At 44.2% G+C, this 11,431-nt stretch overlaps 1 protein-coding gene across 1 annotated transcript; it reads right to left on the reverse strand.

Annotated features, from left to right (window-relative positions):
* Positions 1-2,767: 2,767 nt before the first annotated feature.
* Positions 2,768-10,015, reverse strand: STXBP5L (syntaxin binding protein 5-like; the record flags this gene model as incomplete). The annotated part of the gene is made up of 6 exons (XM_009580229.1): positions 2,768-3,193; positions 4,259-4,479; positions 4,857-4,968; positions 7,320-7,485; positions 8,458-8,818; positions 9,776-10,015. Coding segments are annotated over 6 exons (1,142 nt in total), but the record flags the coding sequence as incomplete, so codon positions are not given.
* Between the last annotated feature and the right edge of the window lie 1,416 nt (positions 10,016-11,431).

Below are 11,431 nucleotides of genomic sequence, written 5' to 3' on the forward strand. Positions count from 1 at the left end.
GTCAGAAGTGGTGAACTTAACAGAAACAGTAATTTGTAACTGTCTGGAAATACGTAAAATATGTAAGAGTGGAAAGCAAGATACAGCTGTGACCTGATGGGGAGTACTAGAGAAAAGTTGCTTAGGAGTTTAAGTATTAAAAATTTTAAGTTTGAGGGATGCTAGATTCTCATTTCTCTGTTGCATAAAAATGCAAATGGAAATCTACTAGCAGGTTCCCCCGGTGTTAAGTTGGCAGCCAAAGTCAGTCAGGCATTGTGTGAAAGACTTGTTGGAGACACTCTTCTCTCTGGGTGTGCTACAGTGATTAGCAATTAAAAGTTGCTCTTAAATTTTTTTACATTTGATTCTCAAACAAGTGAGCGGGCCACTCTAGCCCCAGCCTGAAGACACTGAAATCAAGGTAATGGGGATCTTTGCAATATTAGCCACCCACGTGAGGTACAGCAGAAAACTTAGGCAGAACTGGTAGCTTCCTTGTCATCAAAGTGAACCAGCTGCCGCCTGAGCACCACGCGCTACCACGCACCCGGGCTGCGTTCTTAAAGGGTGGCTGCCTTACACCAGTTCGTAGTGGAAACTGGCCCTGTAGCCTGTGGGTGTACAAGTGCCGCACTGGAACCGGTAATGGCCTTTCCATCTGCGCCGGCTCAGCGCAGAAGTAAGCGTAGAGCTGGGTACACAACAAACGCTGGTGGGGTGGCCTTGGCTTGGTATTCATGAAGACTGCTTAGCTTCTCTGTAAAAGCAGAGAAGGCAGGAAGAATAAGGGCTACAAAGTTGTTTGGAGGGTTTGAATGATTTGCTGCCCCAAATGATTTTGTTGCCCAGAGACTAGTGGTTTTGGAGTATAGACCAGAGCACAGGCAGAATGAATATATGTTTGAACAGAAGATAGAATTGCTATAGTGTTTTGCTCATTTATTTCTCATTCTTGATGCCTTGTTACAGTGATGATTCCTCGCACACACACGTGGCCAGTTCTGTGACCTGGATGCTGGAAGGAATTCCCCCACCCAGTTCATACTGGCATGACAGTGGTGAGTTTGCTGTTTCCTCAAACACACACAGAGGCAGATGTCCACTCAGGTCATGGACAACTCCAGTTCCTTAACTCTCAGCAGAAAATGAGGCATTGCTTGGGCTTTGGCCTTTTTCCCAGCAGCTTTCTACAGTTTTCACAATTATAGTGCAGTTTCTCCTGTGACAGAGGAATTTGTGTCTCATTCCCAGTTGAGCTAGACTTCTCAGGGCATCATTTTGATTTTGCCCACAGAGAAATGTAAAAATCCTGTAAAGCATGGAATTCCTGTTGTGCTACAATGTGAATTTAAAACTTAACACCTCAAATCTGTTACAGCCCTTTAACTTGTGCAGCTGGGATTGACAGTGAAGCCAGACTTCTGGACTGCACAATTTCCTGGCCTCCATTTTATAGCAAGAAAAAGAAGGATATGGGAAAGGCATCTTTGAGAAAGATCATCCAAACACTGGGATGATATAAATGCCAGTGAAGTTAAGATCTAGTTTGATGGGGGACGCTGCCTGTCTGCATCAGTGTCTGTCGGGACTCCTTGAGGCATCAGAGGATGTCACTCTTCTCATATAGAAATTTTTAAATGCTGCTTTTCCACCTTTTCCTCACTTTCCTTTTCTAATTTGAAGCTATGTTCAGGCATGTGAAAACAAGCCTTCAGTGCCTTGTTTCCAAGCCAGTCTTGGAAAAATGTCTAACTTAACAGTGTGACCTGTGTGGCAGCGAGGCTCTTGCAGGCTACTGTGACTGCAGCACACTCATGGACTAGGAATCTATTCGCGTAGACAGGTAATAGGTTCTACTTACTTATTGTTCTCTTCTGTAGCTGCAGGTTGGAGAGTTTTCTGCAGAGTTCACTGTAGAAACTAAACAAGCCACTTGGAAGCAGAAGCAAATTACTTTTAGCAGTGTCATCAGAAAATCAATTGCCATGCACTCAGGCTGTCATTTTATATATGTGCCAATTCAATGCCTTATGTTGACAATTGTTTTTCATGCTCCTCCCCATCGTTTAGTTTTGCTGCTGTGATCTCTCTCCCCCAGCCTTAGGGAGGCTACTGTGCAGTTTCCTTAGCATAATTTCAACCGACTGCTCAAGAAGAATCGCTGCTCTGCCAAGCTGCTAAGCAGCTCCTGTGAGCAGACCTTGACAGCAGCCCTACAGTTTGCCATCTTGCCTTTCCTAACTTGAAGAAGTGATTTCCTAAGCTGGTTTTCTATTCCCGCTACTGAGAAATAAGGCAACCAAGTGATACAGACACCACGGGGATGAAAAATGCCACAGCCCCCTTCAGGGACAATGGAGATACAACTAGAGCACATTTTAAAAAGTACAGATAAGGATGACATGTCATGTGCTCTGAATTGCAAATAAACCATCAGTGCTCATGTTTTAATGACATTTCAGATAGTACCTGTCTAGCTACTTGAAAAATCTGTAAATTTTGGGCAAAGGATTTTGAAGTTAGTTATTCTTCTGGTAGGAGTTAAACAGCACTGATTTCAAGCAGGGTTTTTCAAGGGAAATAAAGAGCAGATAAAATGCAACTCAACTCATTTTTATGTTAAGAATGGTAGCAAACATGCTCAAAATGTACTGGCTTTTTGTAATGTCACTTTTAAAAAATAAATATTTTTGCCATTTAAGTATTTTTTTTTGCTCAGAATAGAAATAAATCCCATTTTTCTTCAGTCACAACATGCTTTCTTTTTCTCTCTTTTTTTTTTTTAAGATGTCAATTAGTCATGCAAAGTTTTATAAGTGCATTAACATTCAAGTTTGTACAGAATATTTTTAACCAGACGCACTCCCCACAGTTCATACCTACAGCTTCTGAAAAACTACATGCCACAGTGATGGTTGAGTTCTGTTTGGAAAAAAATTGGCTACCGCATGAGCCAGCTGTTGGAATAAGACCCACATGATTCTAGCTTCCGTCTCACAGTCTGTAAAATTTCTCCTTGACTCCCACTGTGATGAATCCAATAGTAGTAACAGGAAAACACCTTCTAGGAGAAAAAACTGTCTCTGGCCAGTGACTGGTAGATTTGGGAATAAATGTTGCTTCCCTGAACAGTGGTCTTAATAAAGCCACAAGCAGCTTCTTTGAAAGTCTAAAACTGGTACCACTTTTTGTCCTTGTATTTCAGCATCACCTACAGAAATGGGAAACAAAACAAATGGATATAAAACACTGCTCTGCATATGAGGTATCACATATGACCTAGGCCCATTAAATAGCACAAATTTCATAAGTAAAAAAAGGAAGAGCAATGCTGTGCTTTACCAACAGTGTCGTCAAGTCTTGAGCCCACTGAGACTTTGTATTTAATTTCATAATTGTTAAATTTTAAAAAAAAATAGTTACTTGATATTGCTGTTCATTAAAAGATTTAACTACTTTTCTTCTGCAAAAAGTACAGAGGTATGGGAATAACCAGGAACTTTTTACTCCTATAGAAAGAAGCTTATCTATGGAGCATAGTAGATATGCCCTGAATATATAAACTTTTTGCATTTCTGGGCACTTTCTTTCTGTGTATTTTTACCTCACACTTAAAAAAGCCAATAAAAATGTAAAGGTCTTATCCAGAGACATGATGCATGTTAAATGAAAAAACATGCATTTTGGGAAGTATTCTTTAATGTTGTTTTATCTTCAAGGAAAATCACTTTAGTTGATTCCCAGCCTTAACAGTGTGGGATGGAAGAGCTTTCCATTTCCAGCTCTAAGCAGAGAAGCTGTCTGTTCCAGGCGAGCCCTATTCTATATAACTGTACCACAGTGTTGTGCTAGAAATGTTCTCCTCTTCTTCCCAAGAAGGTCTGTAAAGGTTCCTATATACCCATTACCTACCTGTTTTCTGCCCTACTGCATAGATGTGTGCACTAAGTGGCTTAAAAAAAAATCATAATGAATTAGTGAGAAAGGCGAGAGATGAGAAGTGCCATGTTCTAAATTCAGAGGCTAACTGGATGCTCATTTATGAAAAGCTCGTTTATGAAAAAATGAAAGGAAGGGGTGTGCAATGGAACTTTATTTTCGGCATTCTCGTTGTTTGGGAGCCGGAAAAATGGCATGTCAGTTAACATGAGTACACCTAAAACAACATGCCTGCGTGAATGGGGAGAACCGTACTTGACTTTCCCAAAGGGAAGCAAAGGCTCAGCTGCAGGGTTGGCGGTTCCTAGTTCTGGGTGTGTGGTGCCAGGGCCCCTACCTCGTGTGCATGTTTGGAAAACGCCTCTGCACTGGCCATCATGCTCGCAGTCCTTTCATCCAGCTCTCCCAGTTTCTGTCCTCTCTCATCAAGGGCAATGCGTGCACGAGTCAAGTCCCCAATGACTCCTCCTGCGGCTCCTCTCACGCCTTCAATTCCACCTGATCCAGGGATGTGCTGGGCAAGACTGCGAGAGGCTTTTCCTGCCGTGGCCTCGCCAACTGCAAAGGAGAAATGGACAAACAGACAGGAATGAGTTCCTGGCCGTGGCTCTGTCAGTGCTTCTTGTCCTCGAGCTGCAGCCTTGCAGCGGTGATGCCATTTGATGTGCAGATGGCACGTGTGGAAGACTGCTCTGTGCACTGGCACAGACAGTGCAGTTGTGGGCCCCCCCCCAATTGCTCAAAAGAAGCTGCCAAGGTGGAGGAATCATGGGAAGGCAACTTCCCATAGGAAGGACCCTCCCCTTTCTTCATGATGTCATCTTTATTTTTTCATTGATGATCTAAATCTTGCGTACCGCTCCATTGCTAGATGACAAGGGCAGGGGATCCCACGAATTAAGTTCTGCCAAAAAAAACCCCAATAAATGACTTACAAAGCTCCTCTCTGTCAAAAGCTTGTCCACTTCCTCCAAAAAGTCCTTTGAGAAAGCCTCTGTTTTGGGCTTCTGGAGTTTCCACAGGAGTAAACAAATCCCCAAGCATGTCCTAGCAAAGTCAGACAAAAGTTCACGTGAAAAATTAGTGAGGTGAAAGCAGGTATAGGTGTTTTCTTTATTTGCATTAACGAGCCACATGCATTGCATCTAATCAACTAGTTTTAAAAGAGTCTGTTGTGTGAACGGTATTGAGTACTTAACATTGGTGTTTCATGACAGGCAAATACTTGGGCTAGCTAGATTCACTTATGCTTTCAAAAGGACTTGGTTTGTCACTGCCCAATCTTATGTTCATTACCACAGAGAAAAAAATTCATAAGCAGTACAGAGTAAAAATACCAGTGATAAGATCACATTTTGCTTAGAAACAGCAGAGGCGACGCTATAATTGAATAAACAATTTGTTGTGAATTACCTGTTTTGCTTTAGTGATTATCCAGGCAAGCAGGGCAGTCACTCTCTGTTTTCTCTTTATAGCGTACCTGAGTTCCGTGCTTTCTAGCAGTTCAGAGAGTTTGGTGGTTTGTTTTTTAAACAAAATCCCATCACCTTCCATACAACCTCCCCCCTTCCCCAGTAACAGTGCGTGTTGTCAGTGCCGTCAGTAATGCTAAATAAGCATGTCTGCTGAAGGCACTGTCATGGTGCCAGATCTTGGAGCAGTCAACCCAAACAAATCTCAGGCTCAGATTTATTTGCAGCAGTACTAGGAAAAGTGGGCTCTCCAGAACAAAACTGATAAAGAAAGCGTGCAGCCCCATTAGTGAGGCTGTGTGCACTGAGAACAGTTGCTGCCCTGTTGCTCAGCTCTGTGTTTGCTCATCCAAGCCTCAACAGGCAGATACAGCTGTTGTGCTGCACAAAGCACTCGGCCCCCGGGAGGCTGCGTGCTGGGACAGCGCTGTGACTCACACTTACTGCTCCTCTGCACAGTCACCTGCTCTAGGGAGAAAAATTGCTGCAGCCCTTCCAGCCTAAGTGGAGGCTCTCGTGCAGGCTGGCTTTGTTTTCCTAGGTAGCAGGTGATACTGGGTCATCTGCTTTTTGTACACATGTAATGACTGTGCAAGTCTTTTATTGACCCTCTTTGCATAAAAGCCGAGAGGCAAGCAGCCACAGTCCGGCAGTATAGAGAAGCAAGGGCTGTGTTTCCCTTTGGTTGGTTGTCGTATGATGCTTTTAAGGTTAATAAAAAAATATCTAGCTTGTAGCAGCCCCTCACTATAGGTCCATATTCTAAGATATATTGATCAAACCTTTTGATCATTTTAAAATTGGTTCCCTGCAAAATAATCTCTTCTCCAGTGCGCGAAAGCTTGTGTGCAATGCTCACTCCTCACCGTGCTTTTTCGGCCTTGATGCAGACAGTGCTGTTGATGTGAGTTGAGCAGCGCAGCACATGTTATTCCCTAGGGCATAATGAGTGCTGGCAGGACCATTTCTTTTGTATTTCTAGCCTAGTTCACTGCTAATCATATAACCTAGAACTTATTCCCCCTCTTTTTTTCCCTTTTATTACTCATGTTCCTCCCTGTAAACTCTCACAATTCCTCCTCTTCAGTAAATGACATTTTAATTTGCATTTTCATTGTAAAAAAAAAAAAAACAACAACCCAAACCTAACATTGTAGAGACCCTTTGCTCAAAATAAATTATTTTAATTAGACCATTTCTATAGCTACTATATTTTAATGTACAATGGGAGATGCTTTCCTCATGTGGAAGAAGGGGAGTACCAATGATTGGAGTAAAAACAATGGTAAATAATTAAAAAAAAATATTAAAAGAGAGCATATTTTTTGATACTAACCACACTGGTTTGTCTCATGCTCCCACCTAGCTACTGAAAGCTGCAGGTAATTAAGATATTTTTAGAGTTAAAATAAAAAATGATAAAAATACGGGAAGGAATTCTTATTTTCACTGAGGTAGTTGCTGTGTGGTTGGACACACGCTGGTACCAACTGCTGTAGCTGCTATCCATTTGTAGCTTCCCCTTCAGTCATTTTTAACAGTTGGTCTTTCGTATGGGAGGACTTTGAGGGAAGCAGGCTGTGAAGAGTCCCATTTGGGCACAAATCTGCCTCTGTACGGAGCCAGCAGAGATTGCAATTACGTGCGGGCAGGCTGTAGGCTCGGGCCAGCCGTTAGGGCACAGGAGCAAGGTGACAGTGCCATGAAAAAGTCAAAGAGCGACAGAGCTGCTGACCTTTCTGCTGCTTTGGCATCATTCTGCCAGGGCAAGTGGAGAGGAACATGTCTGTCCTGCTCCCGCAGCACAGCCTTCACTTCAAATACTAAAATCTAGCAGTAAACACGTGGCAATTTACATCTGACAAGTCAGGCCACTGGCCCTCCCACACAAGCACAAAGGCACCAAGGTAAGGATTTGAGCCCTACCTGCAGATTGTCACACATCTCCTGGCTGTACGTCAGGCGCTGGATCTCTGTGGGAGAGCTGAGATACAAAGCTTGCCCTTCGTTAGTGAAACAAAAGGTCCGCGCTATCCTCATGTCTGTTACAGGCAAATAGTTGATGTCCAGCAGTGGGCGAAGGCTGGGCAAGCTGAAGAGAAGCAGATACCTAGGTTAGTCGCCAGTTGCCACACAATGGTACACCTGCTCTGTGGCTGCACTTCAAACCAACGTTTAAGTTTATGCTTTTCATAACCGGAATAGTTAAAGTGCAGCTCTACGCGGAAAAATTCTGCCATAAACATGCTGCCTTCCCGTCATACTTTGTTTCCCTGCACGGAGAAGTTTCAGCTGCCTTGCTGCAATGACCCTTAGGCTTCTGCTACTGCCTGGATTTGGGCTGTGCATGTGACACAGTATGGCTCGTGCCACGTGGCTGGGCAGTTTGCAGGGTAAGGCCTACCCCCAGCTATTGCACGGGCAGCTGCAGGAAACGGCATGGCAGGGCCCTGCTCGCACCCTATGGACAAAGGCTCCAGCATCGCCTTTGCTCTCCTCCAGCTTCTCCTGGTGCACCGTTTTGGACAGCACTTTCCAAAATTTAAATGGCCTGGCTGGGAAAGGGAGCGCAGCAAGGCGAGGGCGTGACCACAGGCCTGCTGCACAGTCAGCTCAATGGTGGAGATGACAAGGAAGGGAAACCAGGTGCTCTGAGCGGAAAATCTTCCGAAACGGCAAGAGTGGGACTTGCTGCTTCACACTGGATAAACAGTACCCCTTCTATGCCTGACTTTTTCTATACTCCTCTATACCTGACTTACCATAACTGAACAAAATTATCAGGGTTTTCTTTCAGGATAGTTAAAAGTCAAGAGCCATCAGCTGACATGGGTGGGGGATTATTATGAAATAAAGGAGTTTGCTTTGCTGTGCAGCTGCCTTAACTCCCCGCGTGGAGACAGGCCAAGGAACAGGTATGGCAGCGGGCAAGGCAGGGCATTAAATGCACCCACCAGGGAGTTAATGCAGAGCATCAGACACTCTGGAGCAAACACGAGTGGAACGTGACAGCACTGTGCCACCTCTTTGCTTAGTTTTGCCACAAGATTAGTTAGATAAGTACCTCAGTGTCATGATGTGCCCATTGGCACAAAAGCACGCCAGACAGACGCTGTTACAGAGGGTGACCACATCTGCTCGCAATAAAAAGGACGTTTCGGTGATGTTGTGGACATAAAGACATATTTGGGAAGGCAATGAGAAGACTTTGGCTTGTTTTTCTGAACAAATGACTGCAAATTGATGATCACCCATATCCTGGGAGGAGGAAGGGGAATGCATGACAAGTTTCCTTTTTCTTGTTTTTTCACCCTCATCAGCACTGTGTGGGTCCCTCCATACTTCATATGGCGGATGTGTCAACGTCCCCATGCAGTCCAAGCACGCGAAGGTCAGCACGGCTCCTTTCAGTGTCAGAACTGTGCCTGCAAAACATGATTTCCTCTCACTGGCACTGGCACCACAATTAAACTGGTTGTCAGTACTGTGAACGCGTGCAGCATAGCTGACATTCAGCTTTTGTAAATAGAGCAAACGGGTTAATCGAGCTAAGGTGACAAGTCTTCCTTGCTGAGTTCTTCCTGACCACACAAGAAAGTGAACAAACAGGCTGCCAGTACCGAAAAAGTCTCAGGCAGCTTGTATCAACTAATCTATATAATACATGCCATTGAATACCATAAAGATAGGCTGTTGTTTATCTCTATGTTATACTAGTAGGGTATTTATTCCCCAGCAGTAAAATTGCTCTCCTTAGTCTGGTGACCTTCCAGCATTATTTTTCTAAACAAACTGGGGGGAAAACCTCTGTTCCTGTGCATCCTCTGGTTTTTGTCATTATTGTACTTTAAACATACTAAGCCCATACTGCCTCTCCTCAGACCTGACCTCTCTCAGCCCTCTGCTCTCTCTGCTACACCATCTGTCACTCACTCAGCCAAGGATCTCTCCTGGTACATCAACCTGCCAACATTTTTGTTTCCTTTCCTGAACTCCCTTCTGCTTCTCTGCACCTTTCTGAGAGTAAGACAGCCAAACTGTTCACAGCATCCCAGGTAGGATTGCATCAGAGCTGTACACAGGACTGTAATTTCACAATATGAAGGAACTCTGCTAATTTCCCTTTCCTCACTGGAAACATGTAATTTTGCCTATGACACAAGGTAATCTTCAGAAATAACACAACCAAAGTGACCCAGTTCATGAAGCTGCGGGTCTCTCACAAGCACCTTTATTTACTCATGTGCCTTCTATGTAGTGAGTGACCATTGCTTGATACATGTATTGAGAAATTTCTGCCCAAAAGGCCATGCAAAATCATGCAGTTATTCCCCCTGTTGTACCAAGACGGATAATAAACAGGAAAAGAGCTGCACTCTTACCACTTGGTGACACCATGACTGGCTCTGACTGCCGTAAATCGTCACTAGCAGGCAGATTAAGGGAGAGGATTAAGACCATACCGAGGCCCGTTCCAACCCAGAGACAGGGGGATACAGCGGAGTCATTCTTTCGGGCAAAGGACTCCATGAAGTACAAAGCCGTAATTGCCTCCTTTGAGTCCCTGTCGATACTGGATACGCTGGAGCTTCGGGAACGGCTGAAGGAGTTTTCCCTATTTTCTGCATAAATAAATACAAGCAAACAGGTGTAAACTGGCAGTCCTAGAAGGGGCACAAGCCTGCAGCAAATACAAACTCCCTGTAGAGTACAGAAAATACAGAGTTTTCGTAACCTGAGCAAACATTCTGGTACTAGCATGATACCAGCTTGCTGCCGATGTATAAATAAGCATCGAAAATGCTGTCAGACCTCATCAGTTAGATCTGCATTAGAAATAGCTGCTTATTATGGAGATTAGCATAGACTAATTAGAATTTACAACAGCCTTAGCTCAAAGGACTTGTTCTAAAGAGCATGAAATTTAGACCCATATGTTACCAATGCATTTAAAATTAATCCATGTATCTCATTGCTGCAGGACATGAAGGGAGACACCATTATCAACTTCAGAGCATGTGTCCTTTGCTCTGCTCTTTTTTCCATCGCTAGGACGTTCTAGCACTGCGTTCACAGCCATCGTTTATTGTCAAGCTATTAATAACTGCCCTCTGAGGGAAAGACATCCATCGCTAAACTGATCCCAGCATCCAGAACGTCTCAGGATACAAATCAACTCTGGCTTCCCAGGGAGTAAAGTCAGAAACCCGCTCTGCGCCCTTGGCAACAACTGCATAGTGAGCTGCCTAAGCTTTAGCAGGCAACAGCGAGAGCCAGCTGGAGACAGAGCTGTATTGTCCTCACTGCAAATACACAGGTACGGAGACACTCTCTGAGCTTTTCAGAGAGAAATAACAATGAACAGGGTCTGACTGCTGTAGGGCTAAGGATCTCTGCTTTGCTTTGCCTAGTGCCAGGCAGGAGGCACAAAGCTGTGCAAGGGAGCTCCTGGCATTAGCAGAACTGTCGGTGGCAACACACTGGAGGCTACAAAGCACACTGAGGCTAAAAAGTTATTGAAGAGTAAAGGAGCCAGAGGGAGGAAGAGAGTAGGGCTGGCTGCTAGCACAGTCTTTGCAAAACAATTTGTGCCTGTGCTGCCATCTACCATCCTGGAGTCAAAGATAGGGCTAGATCATTGGAAACCTCACATGCTTTTCTGCAACAATAACAACTACAGGACCAGGAAGTTCTGGAGATGGAGAAGTAGTTGAAGCTATTGGACCTGCGATAAAAGGCTCACTACTGAATTTATCATTATGAAGTAGATCTGCGTCTGGTATGAAATTATCCTTCTTATAGCTTAGAAGAGAGCTGTCTCTTCAGAGCCAGTAGAAACGTCTAAAAACAGGAACACTTTCTCCCATGGTTGAAGAATAAAATTAGAAAAGGCCTTTCTCACGTACTCCAATTTAAAACTCAGCTAAGCCTCATATTGTATGTATGGTTCCTGTGCTCCACCAGAAGCAGCAGTTTTGCTGGTGAATCTCTTCCTCAGACAGCGTACTGCAGCATTGGACAAGCTCGAGAAGTGGGCC

This window comes from Fulmarus glacialis, unplaced genomic scaffold (genome assembly GCF_000690835.1).
Source record: "Fulmarus glacialis isolate BGI_N327 unplaced genomic scaffold, ASM69083v1 scaffold20956, whole genome shotgun sequence".
Lineage (NCBI taxonomy): Eukaryota > Metazoa > Chordata > Aves > Procellariiformes > Procellariidae > Fulmarus > Fulmarus glacialis.